This window comes from Malus domestica, chromosome 04 (assembly GCF_042453785.1).
Source record: "Malus domestica chromosome 04, GDT2T_hap1".
In the NCBI taxonomy this organism is placed as follows: Eukaryota; Viridiplantae; Streptophyta; class Magnoliopsida; order Rosales; family Rosaceae; genus Malus; species Malus domestica.
The window spans coordinates 9,463,266-9,490,173 of record NC_091664.1 but is presented as its reverse complement, the minus strand read 5'-3'; the positions used below and the strand labels follow the sequence as shown (position 1 = coordinate 9,490,173).

Sequence of the window (26,908 nt, the reverse complement as noted above, 5' to 3'; positions counted from 1 at the left end):
AAAGTTGAAAAAAAAATAAAAGGTGGTTATATTCTGAATCTAAAATCGTCTACCTAACAAACTTAACAATATTGCATTCACTATTCTAATAAATAAAATTTTAGCACAAACAAGCCATTAAAATAACAAACTACATGGATAATTATGTTAGAAGTCTCTAATGTGTGCGATGAAACATAATAGTAATGTTCATTCCAACAAGAAAATGTCTAGTGAGATGAATATCACTAAATCGTAATACTAAGTGACTCTATAAGTTAGTCTTAACATATAAATAAAGAAAACCAAGTAGCCATGAAAAAAGTTCTAAAAGACGCTAGGCACTAGTCGGACAGTGGGTTGGGGCATAGCGCCTAGGCGAACTAGACGGATTTAAGTAAATCTATTGTATTTCGTATAAATAAATGTTTGTTTATACTTAAAATATATATAATTTCATCATAAACTAGAAAATAGAATGACATATATATTATGAAGTATTGGAAAATAATAACAATATGGAGAGCAAACATATAATGTGTGTTTATTTAAGTGTTCATTAAGTCTCTTACAATTTATTGGAAACCATAAAATGCAAAGGGAAAGTTATTTATATTCTATCTAAGTGAGTTGCAACCTAGGCAGGTGTCTAGGCAAGTCTGGGCAGGATAAGCGAGTGCCTAGGCAGTCTATGCAGGTGCCTCAACAGGTCTAGACGGGCACCTCAACAGGTTTAAGCGCCCTTTTTTAATTTTTAAATGTCTAGCTAATCAGAACGATAGCCAATTGCCTAGCACCTAGGCGGAGATTTTTAGAATAGTGGCCATGAATTTATGTCTCAGCCCATCCCAAAGTCCCTCACCGTATGAGTATTAGCCATGATCACGAACCAGCTTGGTGGCTGACAAATACCCACCCTCGGATCTTGGAGGTTGGAAGTGGGACAAAAAAGATGAAAAAAATACAGGTTGAAGATGGTGACCCAACAAATTTGGGTATTATGGTAATTTTCATGGGCCTATTTTCAGTTTTTGCCCCAAGGCTCCAATTAGCCAGGGACAGCCCTCGTTCCCATATAGGCCGAATCAATCTAATTAAGCTTTGGTTTGGTTCGATTTGGTCCAAGATTACACGTTTATAGTGTTGAAACTGATCCGAACAACTGTAATTTGTTTAGTTTAAAGAAATTAAGCGATTGGCTAATTTGATATCCATCCAGAGTTTTTTTTTGATGCAATAATATCAGGGTAGGTGTCGCGTTAAACCACACAATGAGCTAGCCATTAAGTATCGTACTCATAATTGATGAGAGTTGAACTTGAGATCTTCTACTTATACATTGAGAAAAATGAGAAAAATATCATTACATCGTAATGCTAATGGCACGTCCATAATGAGAAATATAAAAACAAATTTTGAAACACATGCCATAATATAATAATGTGATATTAACCAAAAAAAAAAAGGCTAAAAGGATAAAAAAATATATATAATTCTAATTACTAAACCGATCAAAATTGAATATAGATGACACATCGATCAAATATAAACCCATATAGTGATCAAAGATTGACGGTATAGCTATCAGCTATTAACGACATACTAAAAGATTTGATCATCTCAGTAATTCAAGTTTAAAAATCATCATTTTGTTCAATCTCAAAAAATAAAAAAACACACACACCCCTTTTTTTATTCCACCTAAGACGTGGCTTCATTAATCCAAGCCTTTAATTTTCTCACACTTTGAAATTATTTCTGCAAAAAATCATTCAAATTCAAAATACATGATTACGTAAGTGTTTTATTTAAAAGGAAAATGCTAACGAGATCAATTTAGTAGACTACATGTAAATCACATCCCTAATAGAGGTATGACATACTTATATTTGTAGACGTTATCTTTATTAGAGAAATGGGTCTACAATCTACTAAATATGATATCCCTAAGGTCACCCCATCCAAAAATAAAGCTTTGACTATTGTATTCATGCGGTCACCTCCTACCAAATGACTATTTAGGCCGTCCCAGCCAATAGGCTCAACTATTTGAGCCTGTTTGTTTGACATTCATGTTAACTATAACCCATGTTTGAGTGGATATTTAATACCGAGCTTAGTGTGATTGGAGGTCCAAGAATGCAAAAAGTAGGAGAAAGATTGGGCTTGGGCAATTGGCAGCCCAGGAAGAATTAAAAATTATTTTTGCCAAGAAATAGGCAGCAAGCCTATGTGGAAAGTGACAGGTTACAGAGGATAGCTCACCCCCAGCAAAAAGTACTTTTTCAAGGTATGGATAGGTAAATAACAAAAGTAGATGGTGACTCACCATACTCTAGAGGTCATCCCCAAAAAGGGAGGCTTGGACAATCGGGCTAGAGAGTTTATAAAAGCAACAAAGGACACAAGGAAGAAGAACACTTAACCAATCAATCAAAAGACATCCAACTTTGCACTCCAAAAAGCAAGAAACCAGAAAGCTTTAGTTACCCTTTTTGGTCGCAGGTCCATCATAGAAAGCCATTTTTTATCAAGTTTTAGAAACTCTTCTACCTTTCCCCTATGTTGTAGTATCGAATCCCTTTAATAAACCCGATTTATACTTCATTCTCCAAAGATTACAACCCCTGTAAAACACAAAGAAAAGTGGTTACAAGAAGACGAACCTTGCCTGACAAGATCATAATCTTGCCCGAGTCTCTTTTGTTTGTACTTTTATATTTATGCATCTTTCATTGTATCCTATATCATTTTCTATTCGTTCAAAGTTTCATCTATGATTAATCTTGCTAAACTAATTAACCTTGCTTCTTTAGTATTAACCGTAACCAAAGAAATAATTTGAAGGGCCCTAAACTCCCTTTAATTGGACATATGATATTATGAGTAAAAATCCTTATTTACAAGGCAAGAAAAAGAAATTTATACAGACTTAACCAATGTGTAAACAATCCAATCGAACTAAGAAGTCTAAATAACTTGTGGTGCAAGTAATCAACCCATTTAATAACCAAAAAAAGAACAATTTGTTATACAACGATAACGGTGGCACACTTGGACCCATATTAGTTTTGATTGTGAGTCTTAAGGCCTAACAAAGGCCCCACAAATGCACGATTCAAACTAATAACAAACTCATATTGCAGTACATCAAGCAGTAAACCTTGCCCGACAGGCAAAACCCAATGGAGTTGTGCGAGGGACAGGTCTAGCCCGAACAACTCTAGCTCCCAATTTTTGGAGTCATATTCCTCAACAGCTACCATTTGGCATCTCTTCAATTATCTGTATAAGAAATGCAGGCACATTCCAGCTCGATCGATTGCTATCGACTATATATAGTTGCTCATGTGCGGTAGACTAACACAAAACACTTGCACTTCGTAGTAGTTCTTAAACGAAAAGAAAGTGTCTAAAGTTGTTGCAGATTGTATATCTGCTCGGTTTAAGTTTCTTGTTTTGTTTATCGGTTGCAGCAGCTACTGATACTCACGAGGGGGAAAGTAGCATGCAAACTTACATTGTTTGGGTGAAAGTGGCACACACATATCCAGCACAGCTGCTGGAAATTTTGTGAAAGATGCCAATGCGTTTGCAATGGCCAATGGCACAGCAGCTGGCATGGTACCTTATGCTCACGTGGCAATGTACAAGGTATGTGGTGAGGAGGGTTGTTCTGATGCTGACATTTTAGCAGCTATGGATACTGCTGTCAAAGATGGCGTTGACATCCTCTCCCTCTCACTTGCTGGTACTTCATTTCCTTTCTATAACGAAGGAATTGATGTCGGTGCATTCACAGCAATCCAAAAGGGAATTTTTGTCAGCTGTTCAGCAGGAAATTCTGGTCCTGACTACAAGTCTTTATCCAACGAGGCCCCGTGGATTCTCACAGTTGGAGCAAGCACCATTGACAGAAGCATAAGAGCAACAGTACTCCTTGGAAATCACGGAGAACTTGACGGCATATATTTGAACCAGACTAACGATTTTAATTCAACATTGTTGCCTCTTGTTTATCCAGGCATGAACGACAACCTATCATTATCTTTGTGTGCCCCAGGATCCCTTGGAAATGTCAAGGGGAAAATAATGTTGTGCGAGGGAGGAAGAGGAAGAGTTGCCAAAAGGGTAGAAGTAAAAAGAGCTGGTGGTGCTGCCATGATTCTTGTGAACCTAGAGGTTGATGGCTACAACGTCTTAGCTGATGTTCATGTCCTCCCGCGACACACGTGAGTTATGATGCGGGGTTGATGATCAAAGCGTACATAAACTCAACCACAACACCTCAAGCCACAGTCTTGTTCAAAGGCACTGTCATTGGAGATCCGTTAGCTCCTAGTCAAGGGGACCAAGCATTGCAAGCCCTGGAATTTTGAAGCCGGACATCATTGGAGCTGGTGTTAGCATCCTAGCAGCATGGCCCGTTTCTGTGGACAATGCCACACTTCCTAATCCTAAGGCAACATTTAACATGGTTTCAGGTACTTCGATGTCATGCCTTCACTTAAGTGGCATTGCAGCCTTGCTCAAGAGTTCCCACCAAGACTGGTCACCGGCTGCCATTAAGTCTGCAATCATGATAACCACAGAAGTAAATAACCTTGGAGGAAAGCCTATTGTTGATGAAACACTAAAACCAGCAGATTTTTTGCCACTGGTGCAGGCCATGTTAACCCTTCAAAAGAAAATGACCCGGGGCTCATCTATGACATAAAACCAGCGGATTACATTACTTACATGTGCGGTTTGAATTACACAAACAAACCCATACAGATCGTCACCCAACAAACAGTGAACTGCTCTAAAGTGGGAGCCATCCCCAAAGCACAGCTAAACTATCCTTCATTTTCTATTATAACTACGCCATCTAACGAGTCTAAGTCTCAGCACTATACAAGGACAGTGAAGAATGTTGGGACAGCTAGTTCAACTTACAAGCTGGATCTTAATGTGCCACATAAAATGGACATGAGTGTGAATCCTCAGGTTCTAACATTCACAGAGGTTAACCAGGAGATTACGTTCAGTGTGGAGTTTATTGCACAAGACGGGGCTAGGAAGGATGGTATACTGTTTGATCGGGGGTACCTGAGATGGGTTTCTGATCAGCATTCTGTTACTATCCCCATATCTGTATCTTTGACACATAGGAAAAGACATCACAAGATTGCAGAGAACGATAGAAGGAATTGAACCCAAAAAATTAGTGATACTCCAGCGGTGCCATTTTAGACATTCAAGATTTAATTTTTGATTTGCAAGCCCTTTGTATCATTGCTTACATACTAGAATTGAAATTGATAAAAGAAGTAAATGGATAAATGGATTGTTTGCGGTTGTATCAGCTGATGGCCACAGTTCTTCGGGTTTTTTTTTTTCCACATAGAACTAATAATCTAACAGCATTAACCAACATACAAATTTGGGGATTGTCTAGCATAATGATAAATAAAAAATAAAAAATAAACTAAAGAGCTTCAAGCAAAGTCTTCAAAGGTTTAGATGATACGTACCTCTAGCGTGTGTAGAGAAGCCAACCGAGCAGCTGATCTGGTGACTTGGATAATTGAGTTTCAGAAGCCCACGTTCCACAATGCAGGTACACCCTCTGCTATATCGCAGTGGGGTCTGCTCCATCAGTCTCTTCACTTCCAGAGTTCAGAGTAGAGGTTATGGATGACATATTAATGACTAAACAAGTTTACCTTCATTCGTGATTTAGAAATATAGCAACTCCAGGCCACTTCCAATCCCCGCTTGAGCAACGCTCCTTGAACCCCCTTCAAGAAAAGCTGAGTGCGCCCTCTAGAGGCTAGAATTGTAAAAGTCGAAAAAATTGACTAAAAATCTGTGACATTTATCCTGATGAGTATGTCAATTACTTATGTGATTTGAATCTTACAGGCAGTGAAAGATAGGCATGATCACACAACAAAGCATAAAATGTCAAGTCCAAAAGGCATACCTGCAGCACAACTATCCTTCATCTTCCGTTGCATTTGATCCGAGTCCTCAGACATTTACAAGGACAGCGACGAATGTTGGCTCTGCTTTCTCACCTTACTATGGGTTGTTCCGCCAAAGGATTTGACAACCGTGTAGTGCCCATTGTAATTACGTTCATGGAGACGAAGCAAACAGCAACGTTCTCTGTGACATGTACTCAAACAGGTGACGGTACTTGGGATGCAAGAAACCTATTGAGATGTTTGAGAGGATAATACTATTTAGCATTCACGCTAACTAAATACTAAAATGGGGATGAAATGGAAAATATAAACAAATTACAAAGATTAGTAAAAATTGAACTTTGTTTATATGGACAGTATCTTCATTTGCGAGCAACGGTTTCCATGCATGACAAGAATAAATATGCTGTCGGCTAAAAGATAATCGTAGGCGTCAATTTGCAGTCTAGGATTGGTTTGGATAGAACAACCCACTAGATTTAATGGAATGACAAACGGAGAATTGGTTGTCCACTTGCAATTTTCGTTTAAGTGAAGGTATAAAGTAGATTAGCCATTAAGAAAACTTATTTGGATAACGAACGAGGCTATAGAGTGTACGATTGTTCACTATGCACAATTCACATCTACATAATTCCAAGTAAATAATTGGCATTTTGTGTAAGAATATTTACAAAATAAATCAATATTGGTACTATAAATGCTGATGGGTTAAGTATAAGGTCACAAATATTGGTATTCCTAGACTCACCTACGTGGAGCTCAAGGGTTGTGGGCTTCGATCTTTGGTACTCCTAACTAGCCCAAAGTCTTCCATATTGTTTATTCCACATAGGCCCGATAAACTTTTGTAATCATCCACATCACAATCCACTAAGCAAGCCCCGCCACGTAGCTTGGGCTTAAGTGAGCATGTATTGTAGTTAGCATGATTTGTACACGACAGCAATGTCATGTCAAAGCTTGGTGTGATGAATATGCATGGGCATGAGCTTGGCGTGATTATGCAAACACTTACTCCCTAATTTTTATTTTATTAACGTGGCGTATATATTCTCGATTCCACACCTTTGCATATGTTTAAGCTTGGCTTGGGTTATTTTACAACAATCGGGCTTTGAGACATAATTGGGCTTGCATGTACAATTTTGGGCTCCAACACTAATGAAGAGGAGAGTTCTCATCATGAGAGACTGGTCAATAAAAGTCTAATCAAGAGATCTTGGTCAAGAGATGTTCAAACAGGGAGAGTCCGATCATGAATACTTGAGCCTAGTCAACAGAAGTTTGATCAAGAGGCGCTTGGTCTAGAGAATTTCGATCAGAGAGAGTTTGGTCATGAGTAGTTCAATCAAGGTGGGCCTAATTATGAGAAGTTCGATCAATGGAAGTTTGATCAAAAGGAGCAATCCTATTTTGGAATACCTTCCTCATATTTTGGATGGGGATATTGTTGGGTTTTTCCAGCCCATAATGAGTTGTCGTAAGTCTATTATGAATTATAGTCTTAAGAGGATTAAACTGTTTTCCTATTTGGGGTTGTTCTCCTAATTGGAGTGGTATTCCCAATTAGGATTCATAACTAGAGTGAGAATATTGTAAGGGCAAAGTGTTTGCGAGAGAAAAAATAAGTGTGTATTTCTTGTTCTTTCAAGTTTTTCGTCTAGTCTTAATTCTAAAGACTTGGCAAGATTATTCTTTGTACTCATTATTGATATTCACAATAATACCCGGAAGAAAGACCATCATTGCCTTCCACGAAAAACCTTCGAGGATCAACCTATTCATTTCCAGCAACCTTCACCATTTACAGTTCATGCTAACTATAACTAGATGAGGAGGGTGACACCTAAAAGGAAAAAGAACAAATTAAATTGATAAATACTAATAAATTAGAAAGCCTTGTAGAATGAGGGTTTGTTTAGATCAGGCTTGTTATTCCATTGAAGAAACAGCATGAAATAGAAGCGTCAAGAAAAATATTCCGGAGGATAAAAGACAAAATCACACAAAGTGTGGTATTGTATTGTACACAGAGTATGGACAAAATATAACCCAGCAAAAAAGGACAGCGACGTCTAAACGCAATAAAAATCATGCAAATGGCTCGCTAATGTGACATCCATTTTATTAATAATGGCTTCCTGCTATAAGAGAATAACCTCCACACATGCTAAGAACCGTCCGGTTCACAACAAAAAAAGGAAGGAAAAATGGACTCATTCACTCAATCCTTGAACTGGTCAGACATGCAGTAATTGCATAAAACTAAACCAGCTAAGCAATATATGCAAATAAAGCAGTACCACTTGAAGTAGAAATAAAACCTGCACAGATCCGTGTAGCCGCCTTGAGGAAAAGTAGAATCACTAAATAAAATTCTCCGTGGGACAGAAGACGATAATAAGGCTAGAATAGGATCAAATTTGCACGGACCCAGATCATAAAGCTCCAACAGATATATTGCTGAAAATGCCGGCCATTCTCCGCTTCCTTCAACTATATATGATGCTTTCCTGAGAATATCAACTCATAACAGAAACACAGGCATCTCTGACTATCCTTGCTACTTCATTCAGTAGGGTTTTATTCACCATGGCTGTGATGCCTTTTCTTATTTTCATACTTAGTTTCTGTTATGTTACCGCTCAGAAAAAGGAGCTCTCACCAGCAACTACTAAAACAAGCAATTTACAGACATACATTGTCCATGTAAGGCAACCAGAGGGCAGAGTTTTTGCTCAAACAGAAGACCTGAAGAGCTGGCACGAATCTTTTCTGCCCGTTACCACAGCAAGCGCCGATGAACCGCCACGCCTGCTTTACTCATACCAAGAAGTGATCAGTGGTTTTGCTGCTAGACTAACTCAGGATGAAGTAAAAGCAATGCAGGAGATGGATGGCTTTGTTGCAGCATATCCTCAAAGAGTATTCCGTCGGAAAACTACACACACACCCTACTTCCTGGGGCTGCACCAACAAACCGGAATATGGAAGGATTCAAATTTTGGGAAGGGCGTGATCATTGGAGTGCTGGATGGTGGAATTGAGCCCAACCATCCTTCATTTAGTGGTGCAGGAATTCCACCTCCACCTGCTAAATGGAAAGGGAGGTGTGACTTTAACGCATCAGACTGCAACAACAAATTAATCGGTGCAAGGGCTTTCAATCTTGCAGCTAAGGCGTTGAAAGGAGAGAAGCCTGAGGCACCGATCGATATAGATGGACATGGGACCCACACAGCAAGCACCGCTGCTGGTGCATTTGTGCAGAATGCTGATGTTTTAGGGAATGCCAAAGGTACGGCAGTCGGGATTGCACCTCATGCGCACCTAGCAATATACAAGGTGTGCTTCGGAGACCCCTGCCCAGATGCTGATATATTAGCTGCACTTGAAGCCGCTGTGCAGGATGGTGTTGATGTGATCTCAATCTCCCTTGGTGAAGCGTCAGTTCCATTTTTCCAAGACACCACTGCAATAGGCTCATTTGCAGCAATCCAAAAAGGAATATTTGTAAGTTGTGCAGCTGGAAATTCTGGCCCATTTAACGGCACACTATCTAATGAAGCCCCCTGGATGCTAACAGTTGGAGCAAGCACAATAGACAGACATGTTGTAGCCACAGCAAAACTTGGAAATGGACAAGTATTTGATGGCGAATCTCTCTTTCAGCCCAGTGATTTCCCTTCAACATTAATGCCTCTTATTTATGCTGGAGTAAATGGTAATGATTCGGCATTGTGTGCTGAAGGATCCTTGAAAGGTCTCCCTGTTAAAGGTAAGGTAGTTGTGTGTGAGCGAGGGGGAGGTATAGGAAGGATTGCTAAGGGAGAAGAAGTGAAAAACGCTGGAGGCGCTGCCATGATTCTTTTGAATGAAGAAACTGACGGTGTCAGTATTTCAGCTGATGTTCATGTTCTTCCCGCAACACATGTGAGCTACGCAGCTGGACTGAAGATCAAAGCATATATAAATTCAACAGTAACACCAACAGCAACAATCTTATTCAAAGGAACTGTCATCGGAGACTCATCTACTCCAGTGGTTGCTTCCTTCTCTTCAAGAGGCCCCAGCCTGGCAAGTCCAGGTATTCTGAAACCAGACATTATTGGTCCTGGAGTAAGCATTCTTGCTGCATGGCCATTCCCCGTTGACAATACCACAAAATCAAAAATCAATTTCAACATAATGTCTGGAACTTCAATGTCTTGCCCGCATCTCAGTGGAATTGCAGCTTTGCTTAAGAGCTCACACCCTTACTGGTCACCAGCTGCCATTAAATCTGCTATAATGACTTCTGCTGATCTTCTAAATTTAGAAGGCAAACCTATTCTCGATGAACAACTTCAGCCTGCAGATGTTTTAGCCACTGGTGCAGGCCAGGTCAACCCATCAAAGGCAAATGACCCGGGATTAATTTATGATATTCAACCTGATGATTATATCCCTTATCTTTGTGGCTTGGGCTATAAAGATGATGAAATCAGTATCATTGTGCATAGACAAATAAAATGCTCAATGGTATCGAGCATACCTGAAGGAGAGCTGAACTACCCTTCGTTTTCTGTCACACTGGGACCATCTGAGACATTCACACGAACTCTGACAAATGTTGGTGAGGCATATTCATCTTATGCAGTCAAGGTTAATGCACCAGAAGGAGTACATGTGAGTGTCAAGCCCAAAACACTTAACTTCACAAAGGTGAACCAGAAGATGTCGTATTCAGTGACATTCAGCCATATTGGTTCAAAAGGTGAAGCTGGTGAATTCACTCGAGGATTCTTAACGTGGGTTTCTGCTAAATATGTTGTTAGGAGTCCGGTTTCTGTTAAATTACAGTGAGTAATGGATGCTTATCGTATAGTGGGCATCTGGTGACTTGCAATGTCATCAAACTTCATGGAGCTCTATGCGATCAAACTTAAATGTACTCATTTTCTTATGTTTTCCTTCAATAACATGGCAATATTTTAAAGGAGATATCGACTCGGACAATCTAAGTCTAGGACAGAAATAAACCTCACATACCAGGTATATGATATAGAAATCTTGGATCTGCTTCTCGTCGAAAAAATAATTAAAACATAAATATAATAATAAAGACTAACAACAATAGACGCGATGTGGAAAAAGAAGAATGGTGCAAAATAGATGCCAAAGACTAAACGGTAAAAATAATCTCATAACGCAATGCACTTTCTCCCATCCAACTTAAGGTTGTATGTTAGTTGTTCAGTTAAAAAACGGCTGATATAAATCTAATAATTAACTTCTACTGGCCAACCCTATAATCTCCTTACCTAGATGAAATACAAAACCACCACCACATAAACCTAAACAGTCACCAGTCACATTTTAATCACCCGAAGAAAGTGAAAAATTAGTTACTTACCCAACCTCCAGATAAATACCTTCAGAAAGGTGTCTGGGTTTCACATTCTCAGCACCTTCGAGATTAAGCGCTGCCGATTGCTTCACAATAAAAGTAATAACCTCTCGCAGTTCTTCCTGCAATTAATTGCCCCTCTTTCAGAAAAACCCACACAAATTTGGTTCAAAAACATACAAATTATAAACAATTTCCAACCATCCAAACATACTTTCAATCTACCCCATACAAATCGAATATCATTGCGTAATTAGATAATTCACTGAAAATTAGTTTGAAAAAAAAAAACTGAATCGGTACAATTTACAAAAGCCTTGATTTCTACAATTACGTTTTGGACAAATACATAAGAATTTAGCACAGACAAATACATAAACTAGCAAAATTCTTTTATCCTAGGACAGATGAGAGAGAGAAAGGGACGGACATTGTTTTTGAGCTTCTGGATGATGCTGCGGCGGAGTCTGTCGAAGTCTCCGACGTCCTTGAGCCGATCACCTCCTCTTTGCTGACCTTGTGATCGTGCGAGCCCTCCATTGGGTTTTTGCTTTGATTCTTTGCATCCACACCCCATACTTTTTTTTACCGCCACAACATATAGCTTATTGCCTTGTGAAAAATTATTTCTTTTGAACAAGACTAGACTTGGATAGGTTTTTTTTTTTTTTTTAAAATTATCTGCCTTGAAAATGTTTTTAAAATAATTAAAAGCGTATTTAGTGAAAATATTTCTAAGCTCACCTTAATAAAAATTCACCTAGATTTTAAAAAAAAATTTAAATGCTTTTTGCTAGAAGCACATATCTTGTGCTTTTTTTAGTTCTTTTTGTAACCCAAATCAATTTTACTAAAAACGTTTTCAATCTTTTTAAAAGCATATTCAAACGAACTCTTAATCCATGAATTATGATTCTTTGAACAACCCTAGTTAGAATTGATTGCCAATACTCAACAGTCTTAGTCTATCTAGAACTAGGCCCAACTCAAATGCAATTTCTCCACGGTCCTTCATTCATAAGGACTCAGTTGGGCTAACATTGTCTTTGATTGGAACGCTTCTACCCGGCAGAATCGATGTTGGGTCTTCCTTCCAATTTCCTTGTTTTAGGCCAAACTTGTATTTTGGGCCCAAACATCAACATTCACCAAAATTATGGAAATTAATCAATCTTTGAGACATATGTCAACATTTGAAAGTTTATTGAATCAACTACATCCAAACTAACTCCATACAAATATGAGTTCTCTCCCATTTGGTGAGAGCCCTTCTCTCCCTGAGAGTGTTTCTCACTGGTTTTGGTTTGTGAGTGTTTATTTGTTCATCCTCAATTTCGAAGTCGTCGACCTTAGACAGAGCTCTGTCTAAGGCTGATGGCAGTCCTTCGTTTCTTTTTTCTTCTTTCTTCTTCCCTTTCTTTCTCCCTCAACTTGTTTTTTCCTCTATTTGGCTGGATAAGTCTCATCCATCACCCCTGCTTTCCTCTAATTTCACTATCCTCTGGGCCAAATCTCCCCTTCCCTCTACCTCCATGATCAACCCACTCCATAATCTTCTTCATAAAATCAATCCTTCATCGATATCAACCAAGTCTGCACACACAAATCTTCAACGTGATTTCTTGCGATCTCCCTGGAAGGTGCGTAATGCTTCGATTCGAGTGTTCACACCACCACCTTCTTCCTTCTCTTTGCTTTTGTTGGCATTAGTATTTGTAGGCTAGTTCTTCCCGCGTGTTTCTTTCGATTTGTGGTGGAGATTTCGGTGGTGCTCTTTGGAGGATGTAAGTGTTTCTTCTTCATCCAGCTCGGGGACCATGTTTAGCCTAATCTTAGGCATTTTTTGGGGGCGACTGTCTGAGATGGTAGGTAGGCGGTCCGACGGTGTTGGGCCCATAACCTAGTTTTGGGTTTTCTGTTTTACTTTGGAAGTCCACTTTTGTGTTGTGTGGATATTGTAATTGGGCCTCTCTCTTGTAATTATGTTGTCTTGGTAATGAACTTACCTTTCATCAAAAAAAAAAAAAATTCAAATTTTAGTAATGACTAAGGATATAATGTTATGATAAAAAAAATTTTAAAAAAAAAGGAAAAAAAAAGGATGTAATGCAACTAAAGAACTAAAAGTAAAACATCTAATGAAAAAAAAAATTGAATCATGACTGAGGATGGTTCGCTCTCACCATAGCACCATGGTGTGGTATAGGTCTGGCAAATTTTTACACAATTCGTTAATTCGGTACGAAATTAACAAGTTTTCAAGCCGACACAATAACGAATCGGGTCATTATCGAGTAACTCGATATGCACCTATTAAGATAACGGATCAATCTAGATATACACGTGGATAACCTGTTACACGATAAGAAAAATATTAATTTAATAATTTTATACCACTAAAAAAATACTATAATAAACAATATATATATATATATATATTCAAATTAAATTTAGAAAATTGATGATTGTTGGATCGACTAAGATTTAAACCCAGTCATCCAATGTTTTTCTTAGTCCTATATCAAACTCTCTCTCATTCGCGAAGGCTCGAATCGAAGCAGTCGCTTGATATCTCTCTTGAATCTCACTCTCGAACCTCAACTTCGGCCAGCCACAAGTCCACGACCACCCTCTTCAGTCTCCCTCCACCACACCACTGTCACCACATACAACCTAGTAACTCACCACCAGTCAATCTACTACTTTTGTCTCCGATTCTCTCTCTAGATCAAGCGAATCTCGTTAAGATATTTTTGTGGGAATGTGGTATGTGGCAATGTTAAGATATTTTGAAGTAATATTTATGTGGCAATATGGTATGTTCAAATTTAAAAAAAAAAAAAAAAAAGGTCGTACCCAGTGCATAAGGCTCCCGCTTTACGCAGGGTCTGGGAGAGGTGAATGTCGGCTAACCTTACCCCCATTTATGGAGAGGCTGCTCCCAAGTCTCGAACCCGAGACCTACCGCTCATGGGCGAAGGCACTTGCCATCACACCAAGTGCGACCTACCGCTCATTTATGGTATGTTCAAATTTAGAAGAAGAAAAAATAGAGTATTTTCTTAAGGGGTCATTTTTACCTGTTGGGTAAAATGATCCGATCTGTTAAGAACCGTTAAGATAATGGGTGTGCCACGATACGACCCGTTAAGATAACATGTGTTACACGAAAACGACACAAACACGGCAAACACGACCCATTTGCCAGACCTAGTGTGGTATGAGGATGAAATGAAGATGTGGGTTGACGAGTGTGGTGGAACGACTAATGAATTAATGGGTTGAGGCACTGAAGAACGCGCAAACTAAAGCGTGATGGTTATTAAACAACCCCTAAGTAAGATGGAACATTAAGTTGCTCTGTTACCCAAAAAGAATTTTACCAAGGCAATTGACAATATTGAGATTAGTTCTTAGAAGCACATGCAATGTCTTTGAACTTTCGAGATGGAACAACACTCTACATCCTCCCATCCTAATTTCTCCTTTGACAAGGCATTGGATATCTTGTTCACGCAATCTTCACAATTATTTGTTTTCTATAAGGACGTGGCAGATTTTATAAGATGATGAAACATCTGTCGAACTGTAAGTGTTTTGTTTGATACTATTTCGAGTTTTGACAGTGTCTTTGAAATTAGAGGACAATAGAGCCGTTGCATTTCCCTCCACACATTCCCCACTCACCTTATCTCTTCATATGTTGTTTCTCTTTGCTTTCCCTCCAAACAATCCCACCCCACCCAAAAAAATGAATCCAAAATTCAGATTACCAAAAAAGTCCTGTCTTCATTTACTACTCAGCTCACTCTGTAACCAGAGAATTAGTGGCTTTTCTCAGTTCCAATGGCCACCAAACTAGGGTTCACCTTAACATCTACAACCCCTTTTAATCCCTCTATTCAGAGACCCTTTGTCTCCGTTTCTTCTTCCTCCTCGACTAGGGTTGAGTCTTTTCAGATCAGTGGCAGACAGCTATGCCTCCGCCTCCGCCGCCGCCGCCTTTTGGTACTTCCGGCTAGGGCTACAGCTGACCAACAAGGTCAGGATCATCTGTCCATATAAGGCCTTGAATTATATTTTTGTGGTACCTGCTTTGATTGCAGTGTTGATTAATCAGTGAATGAAATTGATTGAGCATTTTTTTTATAATTGAAACAAACTGATTAAGTAATCATATCAAGTTCAGTGCAGTATTGATCTCACCAAAACTACAGGGGTTTGGTAATTTCACACTTTGCTTACTATAGAGGGTGACCTAATATTTTATGTTCGATATGGCGATATTCTAAACTATTCCAATCTATGAGGGCGAAAATTGGAACTTGGGTGCAAAGGGGCTATCACACTGCTCCAGCCAACTGGCATACTCATGATACAGGGTGTGCTAATTAATTAGTAAACAGATATTATGTGGAAGATACAATTTTTACTTCATTGCATAGGTAGGGGCAGATTAATAGGACCACCAACCTAAGTATACAAATGAGTTAATTCTTAAGTCTCAGTAGCCATGATAGTATTTAATAATTAAAAAAAAAACAAGATGCTCAATTTGATGTTTTACTTTCTTAGTTTTAATGCAGATTGAAAGGGACTTATTCATGATTCAGTCTTAAACTATGTTATCTGACACCATGAAGTGTGGACAAGGTTTTTGCATACGAAGTTTTATTGTACAATTTAACGAGTAATGCTATGTAGACCACGTATACTGATCTCTTTTGCAGTCAGTTCTTGAAAGTCATTTCTTTTTTTTTTTTTCAGAAATTTACTCTTTTCTTGGTTTGTTTTTGGAATATTTCTTGAATCATTTCCAATGTCCTTTTTCAGGCAAGGTCGAAAAGGATGACGTTGTGGACAGTAAAATTTTGCCATATTGTAGTATAGACAACAAGAAGAAGTCTTTGGGTGAACTTGAACAAGATTTTCTTCAAGCTCTACAAGTAATTTTACTCTACATTTTAATGTTTTATAGTACTGTAGTGTTTTGCTATTAAACACATTATGATTCCATAGATAAACCGATACAAGAAAGTACTAGTTCTGGATCTCAACCAAGGTTCCGACTTAGTTCTTGGACCACTTTCACAACTTATGCCGGCAAAATCTGTCATGGCTCCTTCGTTACCTTCTTCTAGAAGTCAGCTACTTATTGTTTTGATTAATTGGATGCAAAGCACTAATAGATGTTCGCATTTGAGATACTAAATGGTTTCTTCTTCTCTTTGCTCGTAAAGTCGTTCTACTATGACGGAAAAGCTATTATGTCAAATGAGGAATTTGATAACCTTAAGGAAGAACTCATGTGGGAAGGCAGCAGCGTTGTCATGCTAAGTACGTAGTGTTTCATTTTTTTTTTTTTTAATGAGACTTGGCACCACAATATCTTGGGATTTCATAATGGTAATATTTCTAAGATACAATTTCGGTTTCTGGTGTTTAATTTTAACGTGCAGGTTCTGATGAACAGAAGTTTCTGGAAGCCTCAATGGCCTATGTGTCTGGGAAACCAATTCTGACAGATCAAGAGTATGATGATCTGAAAATGAGGCTAAAGGTGAGTGTGTGTTGGTTTCATGTTTAGGCGCGCATAATATGATTAATAGTATAGTTTCTTCCATCCATCGTTTCCATTTGCTTCAGTTGGTGAACATAATTTTCTTCTTTTCAGACGGAAGGGAGTGATATTGTAGTCGAGGGTCCAAGATGCAGTCTCCGTACTAGAAAGGTGCGTAACGCTGAGTTTTCACTCTCTTTCTCTATATATCCATGTATGAATTACCCTTGTGCACCCTTCATTTTGTGGTTTCATAAGAAGTACTGCAAAATGTGAATGTAATTACCCAATATCACAAGGATTATCTCTTTAGGAAAAAATAGTTCTTTAGTTTTTCGTATTCGCATGTTTGATTATAGAAGTATTGATTAAAATCCATTACTGATTACCGGATCTAAAGATTTTTCTCTTGCTTGTCCTCCAAATGTCTCTGCACTTCTGCTGATTTACCATGGAAAGAGTTGTTTAAGTTGTCTACAATTTGTTTTCTTAAGCTTACATGGATGTTTTACTGTCCTTTTTTCATTCTCTAATACAATTTCTGTGAGATACCTTGGTTGCGAAATCGGGGATAAAAGGCTAACTAAGTTCTGGTTGTACTGATTAACTTTCTTCCAACAGGTTTACAGTGACCTGACTGTTGATTATTTGAAGATGTTCCTGCTGAATGTCCCTGCGACTGTTGTCGCACTTGCAGCGTAAGTCATCTACTTAAACCTGCTTGCTCCGTGCACATAAACGAAATATAGTCAACTGCTTAACCAGCTAATAGCTTCTTGTCACCGAAATTTTCGTCTAGTTTACATAGATGATATCTAATCTACCAATTAATCAACACCCTTGTTTCCTCATCTGCTAGGTTCTTCTTTTTGGATGATCTGACCGGTTTTGAAATCACATATCTTTTGGAGGTATATTGTTTTAATTACACACAACTTGTAACTACATGAAGTTTTGGTTGCTGTACGTATCCATTTTACGCTCTTTCAAAACAACCTTTCGTAAATTCTTGGATTGCAGCTGCCGGAGCCATTCAGCTTCATTTTTACATGGTTTGCTGCTGTGCCTGCCGTAGTTTACTTAGCTCAGGCACTGACAAAGCTAATTATCAAGGATGTTTTGATCCTGAAGGTAGGATTCCGTTTTGTCAAATGCCATTTCTTAGGGATGTCTGAAAATAATACGTACGTAAATTGTGGATACTGTATTGTTTTTAACATTTCACATTTGTTTGCCTAGGGCCCTTGTCCGAACTGTGGTACAGAGAACTTGTCATTCTTTGGGACCATACTTTCCATTTCAAATGGAGGTTCCACCAACAACCTTAAATGCTCAAAGTGAGTATAAACCTAATCATGATTCTAGATGAGTGCTGCAATCCGTCATGCACACGTGGGTGATTTCTGACCGTCTTTAGATACATGTAAGTTCCACAACGGAGCTCACGTGCATCAATAGTCAAAAATCATTCAAGCGTGCGTGAACGACTGATTGTAGCATTTTATTCTACTATTGACGTTTCTTTGTTTTGTTTCCACTTGTGTGCTTTTTATCCCTTGGACTCTACTTGGCTCCTTCATTGATGATAGTGGCATCATTTCATTATACAAATATTAAAATCGCAATCGTTCATTCTCTTTGCCATCATCTGAACATCATTTATGGGGAAAAAAAATCATTGGATTTGTAGACCAATTAGTCATTCATATGAATCAAACAAATTGACGGTTGACCATAAAAATGAAACATTCTGATTATGACATTTGTACGATAAGTATGATGTCCACGTTGCCATTGAAGGAGGCATGGCATGAGCCGAGCGTTATACTTTTCTCTTTGTTTGGATTTTGTGTTTGTTTGGACATGATTTACAAAAGGTGTGTTTCCATTTAATTTGAACTGTGATGAGTAACATTTGACTGCAGCTGCGGAACTCCACTGGTATATGATTCGAAGTCGCGCCTGATTACGTTGCCAGATGGAAGCAATGCATGATGAGAATTTGGGAGCTCAAATAAAATGTAGCATAAATGTAATTAACGAATAATCAGCACTCGTGTATTGTGTAAGCGTTTTCTTGTGCAGAAGAAGAATATGTAATTTTCTTGGTTCTTGGGGTCTCTTTGGAACATCTCAACAGTTGATTGTGAATATGAATACAAGGAAAGAGGAAGATAGCATGATCGGACGGTTCAGATCTAGTCTTATGCCTTCCATTATCAGTTGTCTTCAGCTCCTGTGTGCGCATTGTTTTCAAGTTCTCTCGTTCGGTATAGAAAATTGGATTGGAATCAATGAAATTGCTGTTTTCTAGATATGCCAGAGATAGAAGATGAATTACTCTGTCCGAAAACTTATCAGCAAATGGTAGGGTTAGAGGGTATCCATTTCAATCCGACCCTCTATGCTAAACGAGGCTTGTGGGTCGGAAACAGAGTTACCGATGCAAGAAAATTGGAAAATAACTCAAGTTGTAAAGCATTTCTATTTGGGTTTGTTTTTCAATAAATACGAAATGCTTGTACATCCAGCAAGAACTAAAATCAGTACTAAGATTGCAGAAATCCTTCCGAAGCGTTTAAACATCCTTACAACATACCAAACGGCCTCCACAAGACAGTTGAGTAAAGGCAGCTAAAGCTTAAGACATCCAATAAAATGGGCATCGCATCAAACTCTAACGGCAACAAAACATGTGACACGCTCCTTCCCACTCGATCCATCCAAAATGCTGCCTCCGAAGAAACATCAGTGCTAATGCTACAACCATCTTCTCTATAGAATCGCCACGTCCAAATAATCTCCAATCTACAAAAATGAAAAGATGTGAGAACAACCCTTTTTTCGTCAAACTCCAACAAACTTTGACATAAAATTTCAGTTTACCTGAAAGCTAAGATCATTCAGTGCCTTGCTTTCATCCACTTGTCTCCCGTTTCCATGAGAATTTGTCATCCCAACCTTAGAAATCCAAGAAATACACGATTTTTAACAAAAAGAAAAGAGAGGGGGAAAGTAGTTCATAATTGTATGTGCATAAGTACTTCTCAATTGTATATGTACAAAAGCAAAATTGTTTTGTTTCCCACCTAGCTATATGCTGGAAAATGCGTAAAATCATACTGCATACACACCCGTAGACTACCTCCAATTGTAATGGAAAATAAATTTCAAAATAACAAGAAAAGAGAGAAGTCAACCAACCAACTGGAACTAATTTCTTGGGATCACATCAGTATGAAATATAGTTAGGAATTTGCCATACGGTGAATTTTAAACTAATAATTGCATACGACGGTTGAAATATAATTTCACATGTTGGTGTAAGCATAATTTTCTTTACTGAAAAGAGGTGAAAATGTACAAAGGAATATTGCTTTTTCTATTGAGATGATTTATTATTTTGACTTGAATGAGCATAAGTTTGAGTTGAAGCAGTAAAGGGAACTCATTTATCTGTCGAGTGGAGGATACAGAGAGCAGTCCTCGGGTATCTACCTCATCTTGATAGCTAGATTTGAAAATAGAAAGGGTAATAGTGTACTGTGATACATGCATGTATCACTACGTGAGAAGGAAGCAAGTACCTGTTTCACCACAAAACGACCGCGCTTGTCAGGGTATACAAAAGCAAAAGACAGTCTAGCATTTCTTCTCCTAGCCTCTGGAGCAATCTCTTTGACCTGACAAAGAACTAGAATCATCATCGGAGCAAGTAATATAATGTTATTCAACCAAATATGGGAAAGAGGATAGGATGTCATGACCCATGACATTATGAAAGACAGATAACATACGAGATCAGTTAGCTCACGAAGTGTTGCATCTTTCCATGTATAAATTTGAACCTCATCTTTGGGTTCATTGCCTCTCACTGCAAAGTCCACCTCACTGTGATGAGCTCCAATCTGCCAAAGAAAAAGAGTTAAAAGAAAATGTAAAAGGCTGAAATGGAATGTCAACAGCACCCAATCCTTTATATTAACATCAAGTTCCCAAACTTCCAATACCGCCAACTTCTCCTATCTTCTCATTAGTAACACGAGCTCCAAATTATACAAAGCTTCCCCATAATTCCAAAACAAAGTCTTAACGGTATTAGAAACCCAATGTACTTCGTTCTCCTCATTACCTAACTTAACACCTACCTCAGAATCACCACCATAACCTTCTACTGAACTGATTTCAGAGTCTAAATCGAGCAATGACCTTCAAGGCCAAGAGAAATTGAGAGACATATAATTATACCAACTTAATTTTCAATTCTTCTCCCTTCGCTCCGTTAATTGGGCAAAAAAAAACAAAAAAACAAAAAATACCCCAACACCAAATTTTTCCTAAGTCTATCCTCTGCAACAAAATCAGCAAAACCTGCTTCGAATCGAACACCACTAAAGAAAATAAGATATGGGTTTTTCTAAAATCTGAATTTCCAACAAAAATCACTAACTCCAATTACTTAGAAGCCAAATTTCACAAGCATAAAAGATTAAAAAAATACTAAAAATTAATACCAGAACTGCAAAAAATAACCTAAAAACAGAAAAAAACTGGAGTTGCACGTACCTTAGTGAAAACCCGAAGCAGCAGAGGGCAAGTCTTGCATTACATACAAAAATACAAAGCTGTTCATAAATATATGCCTATAAACCAGCTAGCAAAAAGTAAATAATAAATTTAAAAAAAAATGAAAAATATAGAAACCCTAAAGATGTAAATAGCAGAGCTGAAAGTTAAAGAGAGTACCTTTTCACGGTCGATGGGTTCGGAGCGGGGGCGAGGCGGCGGGGGCGGCGGACCCCTGGAGTGAGGCGGAGGAGGAGGTGGCGGAAGTTGTCTTCCGGGTGGGCCTCGCGTCTGGGGACCGGGCCCGCCCATCTTTTCGTCTCTGTTTCTCTTCTCCATTGTCGAAGTCCTTGCCTGAGAACGATTTCGGGTTTTTTGTTCGGGTTTTGGGGTCGATGTAACAGAAATTTGTGGTGTACGAGACTTGATTATTTATGCGGCTCATGGGTCATGACAAAGAAATAGGTACGGGTCATGGGTCTCAGCCCAAATAATCAAAAGGCAAGAAAGCCCAAGAAGTCTGCAACCACTATATAACCCAATAAAGAAATAAATGAACCAAAGGGGTGTTTCCCAACCCCCCGGGAACTTGTATAGAACTGCCAATTTTCTCCTTAAACTTCACTATTAGGCAATGTTCTCCTTGAATTTTAATTATAGCTGATTACCCCCTAAAAGTTTATAAATAGCCAATTCCCCCCCAACGTTAGATTTTAGAATTTTTCATCCAATTTTCTATTATTTTCCCCCCATACAGTTTTCATGTATTGCCTGCGTGATAAAAAATGGATGAAAATTTTAAAATCTAGCGTCAAGGGGAAAATTGGCTATTTATAAAAGTTTAAAAGGGTAATCAGCTAAAATTAAAGTTTAAAGAGGAAATTGGCAGCTCTATGCAAGTTTGGGGGACAAATCGACAAATATGTCTAAACCAAAATTATTATTCAAGTTTTATGGAGATACCAAAAGCAAAATAAAAACTTATGTGAAAAATGACTTGTTTTCCCAAACTCAATAACATATAGGTTGCACTTAGAGGTACAAATCGGCTCAAACGGTTCAAGTTTGACTCGTGTTCAACTTGTTTTGGCTCGTTCAAGCTTGATTCGTAAATTAAACGAGTTGACCTCAAACAAATTATTAGGCTTGGTAGAAAAATGAGTCAGTGTTGAGCTTTGGTATGTTCAGCTCATAAAACCCATGAGCATTTCACTTTTTTACATATATTGGACATGTAATCATTTCCAAGTTTGTTTTTATTATTTTTATTTACTCAATTTTCAAAAAAATTCAATTTTCATTAAGTTGAGCCAAATAAAAACTCGAATCCGTTTTACAAATGAGCTAAGGGCTGGTTTGGTATTACTGTGCTTTGAAAAAAAACTGCTGTGAGAATAAGCGGTTGTGCTGTGAGAATAAGCGGCTGTGAAATAAATCAGTAAAATGTTTGGTAAACTTTTTTGTAAAAGTGCTTTTGGAAAAATAAGCAGGCTGATAGTGAGTATTTTCATTAAATGAGCATTGTAGCTCCGTGTGCTTTTAAAAAAAGCCAGTTTTCCAAAGCTGCAAATAGCAGCTTCAACTTTTTCCTTTGATTTCAGCTTATTCTCACAGCAGCTTCCAAAATAAGCCATTTTTTTTCAGTTTACCAAACACCTAAAACCCTCACAGCTTTTTTTCATGGGTGCTTTTTCTTTTAAGTACCTCACTCCCAAACCACCCCTAAGTCAAGCCAAGGTGAGTTTGACTATACATTTATAAGTTTTTTTTTTTTTTTTTTGAGCTTGGACAAATAATATCATTTGAGTTTAGTTTGAACACTTTTGTAGTTGGTTTGGCTCGACTCATCTACACCCATAATTGTATTTTCATACATATATTTACTTTGACCTTTATATTTTTGAGCAAATTGTTGTAGGCAATCCAAAATGATCATTATACACTTTGACTTCTGTATATACGCTATATATTCATGACAATTAAAACTTCTAGAAATTAAACAGAGCAAAAAATTAGTAAATTAAAAACACGATTGCCATTTTGAAAAATAAAATTTACAATACCTGTTTTCTTACAAATAGCTTAACACAAAATCTCAGGAAATCATGTGTGAAGCCCAACAGTCACACATGCTCCACGTAACTCGAGTTGTGTTATCCATGTGTTAGGTTTAAAATTTCGCCGCGAAATAACGTGTCCAGAATGAATCCAACATTAATTAGATGAGGGACCTTACATATTGGACTACTCCCCATAGGTGGAACCTCAACTTTCTTTATCCAACAACAACTTTTCTGGTTACAACCACTAAAATTCCTTGATCGCAATTAATTATATTTGATCTGGAAATGGATCATCTCTTGATCCCTTCCACTAAATCCACACAGTCATTGACGGCGGAAAACAAGAGGTCTCTTTAAAAGTTATAATAATTTTGGCTATTGTATCAAATTTCAATGACTCGGATTCATGAACTAAATGGATTTGATGGAAGGGATAGATCCCTTTCCATTCTAGATAACCTCCAGACATTATAATACTATTCTATAATATAATAAGTCAAATCTATGTTTGTCTTCTGTCCGTTGACTTAAAACATGAGCAAATAATACTATTGTAATCAAACACAATGTATCCTTTTTCATGCAATTAGTCACCAACTTAATTCTTTCAATAAACATAAAATCCTTTGGATGATTAATAAAATTAAATTATATAAAAAAAATTAAAATATCAACCACCTAATGCAAGTACAGCCATACATGCCAGCACGTTAGATACCACGAAAACATTTCACTGAAACTATTGATTTTATAAGCAAATAATATAACACTCCTACTTGACTAATTGTTCAGCATAAACATCGTTGGGGCCACGAAGTCATTTTTCTAGCTACATGAAATGTTTTGTAGTTGAACATTATATAAGGCATGCAAAACGGACCAACTGGCATTGCACTTGTACTTCGATCATCCTACAGAGTCTTAAAGGAACCTCTACCAACACAGACATGGCTTCTTTCCTTCCTTCGTCGAGCCTCAGCTTCCTTCTCATGTCATTGATGCTGGTAACCATTAGCACAACAGTGGTTGCAAAGGTCATTTACCGGCCGAGTCCATGGAACCTTGCCCACGCTACTTTTTACGGCGATGAGACAGCCTCCGAGACTATGGGTATGTATGATGTTCATTTCACATATGTTGAGAAAATTATTTGTCCTTCAAATATCTAACATGTTATATTATCCAACTAAAAATTAATACTGCATATTCAAACACATGATAAAATAAGTTATCCATTTTTTCATTTATATGTCAGTAAACATAGTACATATGCAACACTATTTTTGTTGGAACTAATTGCGTATAAATTTCTCTCGATTGACTATATCGGTGACTTGCCACACAAGAAAAGTGTAGCTAGCAAAAACGATGAATACATATATATTCAAATAAAGTACTTTATCAATTAATTAATAATCCCTATTCTTAATTATTCTGTTTTCTTGGTACAGGAGGAGCTTGCGGTTATGGAAACTTGTTCAGTAATGGGTATGGTACAGATACAGCAGCATTGAGCTCAACACTATTCAACAATGGTTATGCTTGCGGAACTTGTTACCAGATAAAATGTTACGGGGCAAGTGCATGCTTTGGAAATGTTGAATTCACCACCGTCACCGCCACCAACCTTTGTCCGCCAAACTGGTCCCAGGACTCCAATGCCGGAGGCTGGTGCAACCCTCCTCGCACCCATTTCGACATGGCCAAACCTGCCTTCATGAAAATTGCTCAGTGGAAGGCCGGCATTGTTCCCGTCATGTATCGCAGGTACTCCTTAAAATTTAGGATACATTAGGGTTTTATTTTTTTTACTAAATTGCAACACTTGGTAAACTACAAAAACTAAAATGAAACTTTGCGTAAATTATAGCAACCAAAATCATGATTTGGCCTTAACTAAATAGTTGATTTTATATGATCACATTTTCACAATTGGATTATAAATCTTCTATGTGATTTTCTTGCAGAGTGCCGTGCATGAGGTCGGGCGGCCTTCGATTCTCTTTCCAAGGAAACGGGTACTGGTTGTTGGTGTATGTGATGAATGTAGGAGGAGGAGGTGACATTGCAAGCATGTGGGTGAAAGGAAGCAGATCAGGGTGGATTCAAATGAGCCATAACTGGGGAGCTTCATACCAGGCATTTGCAACCTTGAAAGGCCAAGCTCTCTCTTTCAGGCTAACTTCCTACACAAGCAAAGAGACTATAATTGCTTGGAATGTTGCTCCTTCAAGCTGGAATGTGGGTTTGACTTACAATTCAAATACCAACTTCCATTGATGCACAAAAGCACGCAAATATGCGGAGATTCTGTATTACTTAATATGCCTACTTAATTGCCACTCTTTTTTTTTTTCTTAATTTTCCTTCTTTTTTTATAAAGCCCCAAGGCCTTTATCTGTAGCTTTGGCTTGGAAAATTTCCCTTTGGTTACTCATATATCCTTACTAAAGTAATTTTACTGATCACAACAATGAGAGAACAATATATTTACATGCTATATGTACAATTGCTTGTTTTCAGTATTATTTGGTTGAAACAAGTGTTCTGCAAGTAATAGATTGTTCTAGTGAATAAGGTCTTTCTCAACCCAATGTGTCTCAGGATCTTTTTAATGTTGCTTAAAGTAATAATATCACGTGTAATTGAAAATTTTATATGCATACAAAAAAAAAAGTGTTCTGCAAATTCCATCTTACTACGTAGAAGTTGATATCATATTTCCTATCATATATTTCCACTCTTGTGTTGTGTATGAATTTGAAAAATGCTTTTCTCCCAATAATATTTGAAATACATTTAAAGCATCACATATTTAATTCAAAAAACATTTTCTGTTACCCTGCAAAAGAATCTGGCTAGTCGTCGTATTCTCTTTGTGGAGATCTTAGAGATCAGTCAATCGTATCTGTTCATCGTATATCGTGCAGTCAAAAATTATTTTAAATATTTCTTTTTAAAATTAAACTCATTACTTAATAAAAAATAACTATACGATGTACAATAAACGGACATAATTCATGAATCTCCAAAATTCTTACCAAGGATCTGAAGACTATCCTGTTGGCCTGCAAAATACCGATATGACCATCATCATCAGCCTTGTCGGCAAATAGCATCAAAAGGCATGAAAAAGACCTTGTGATCTAATAGTACTTTTGGTCAATTGTGATCTAAAAGCACTTCTCAAACAAATAATGACGTAGAAGTGGAACAATTGCTCAATAGCACATGCAAAGTTTACTGTTTTCGGATTATTAGTGTCTGTTTTTGTTTCATGATACCTTTTTGAAAAGAAAAAAACGAGACAAAACAATCTCGTTACTTTGACACGATGTACGATAATTTGGGCATTCGAGGCTGTTTGGAAGGTCAA

General features: G+C 37.8%; 5 protein-coding genes and 1 pseudogene across 7 annotated transcripts; 4 read left to right on the top strand and 2 right to left on the bottom strand.

Annotated features, from left to right (window-relative positions):
* Window positions 1-844: 844 nt before the first annotated feature.
* On the top strand, window positions 845-5,332 carry LOC103411967 (subtilisin-like protease 3; annotated as a pseudogene).
* On the bottom strand, window positions 2,959-11,962 carry LOC139195259 (uncharacterized). 3 transcript variants are annotated; one of them, XM_070820483.1, is made up of 6 exons: window positions 11,774-11,962; window positions 11,369-11,465; window positions 5,948-6,179; window positions 5,688-5,830; window positions 5,496-5,590; window positions 2,959-4,550 (listed from the first exon to the last, which is right to left on the bottom strand). In XM_070820483.1, exons 1-3 carry the CDS (start codon window positions 11,918-11,920, stop codon window positions 6,103-6,105), a joined length of 321 nt encoding a protein of 106 aa, XP_070676584.1. In that variant the 5' UTR covers window positions 11,921-11,962; the 3' UTR covers window positions 2,959-4,550; window positions 5,496-5,590; window positions 5,688-5,830; window positions 5,948-6,102. The 3 variants fall into 3 exon arrangements, with proteins under 3 accessions (XP_070676584.1, XP_070676583.1, XP_070676582.1); XM_070820482.1 differs by having other exon boundaries at window positions 5,688-5,794; XM_070820481.1 differs by having other exon boundaries at window positions 5,496-6,179.
* Window positions 7,872-10,935, top strand: LOC103444766 (subtilisin-like protease 4). Its single transcript, XM_008383713.4, has one exon. The coding sequence runs from the start codon at window positions 8,547-8,549 to the stop codon at window positions 10,797-10,799; it is 2,253 nt and encodes a 750-aa protein (XP_008381935.2). The 5' UTR covers window positions 7,872-8,546; the 3' UTR covers window positions 10,800-10,935.
* A 3,030-nt stretch (window positions 11,963-14,992) lies between the features above and the next one.
* Window positions 14,993-19,218, top strand: LOC103444768 (PGR5-like protein 1B, chloroplastic). Its single transcript, XM_008383716.4, has 10 exons — window positions 14,993-15,385; window positions 16,177-16,289; window positions 16,584-16,680; window positions 16,803-16,903; window positions 17,018-17,074; window positions 17,525-17,601; window positions 17,763-17,814; window positions 17,924-18,034; window positions 18,143-18,240; window positions 18,829-19,218. The coding sequence occupies exons 1-10, from the start codon at window positions 15,190-15,192 to the stop codon at window positions 18,896-18,898; spliced, it is 972 nt and encodes a 323-aa protein (XP_008381938.3). The 5' UTR covers window positions 14,993-15,189; the 3' UTR covers window positions 18,899-19,218.
* Window positions 19,219-19,369: 151 nt separating this feature from the next.
* Window positions 19,370-21,897, bottom strand: LOC103444769 (histone deacetylase complex subunit SAP18). The gene is made up of 6 exons (XM_008383717.4): window positions 21,650-21,897; window positions 21,470-21,502; window positions 20,701-20,811; window positions 20,491-20,586; window positions 19,790-19,864; window positions 19,370-19,711 (listed from the first exon to the last, which is right to left on the bottom strand). The coding sequence occupies exons 1-6, from the start codon at window positions 21,806-21,808 to the stop codon at window positions 19,679-19,681; spliced, it is 507 nt and encodes a 168-aa protein (XP_008381939.1). The 5' UTR covers window positions 21,809-21,897; the 3' UTR covers window positions 19,370-19,678.
* Window positions 21,898-24,422: 2,525 nt separating this feature from the next.
* Window positions 24,423-26,121, top strand: LOC103444771 (expansin-A7). Its single transcript, XM_008383718.4, has 3 exons — window positions 24,423-24,642; window positions 24,984-25,299; window positions 25,500-26,121. The coding sequence occupies exons 1-3, from the start codon at window positions 24,480-24,482 to the stop codon at window positions 25,810-25,812; spliced, it is 792 nt and encodes a 263-aa protein (XP_008381940.2). The 5' UTR covers window positions 24,423-24,479; the 3' UTR covers window positions 25,813-26,121.
* The last annotated feature ends 787 nt before the right edge of the window (window positions 26,122-26,908 follow it).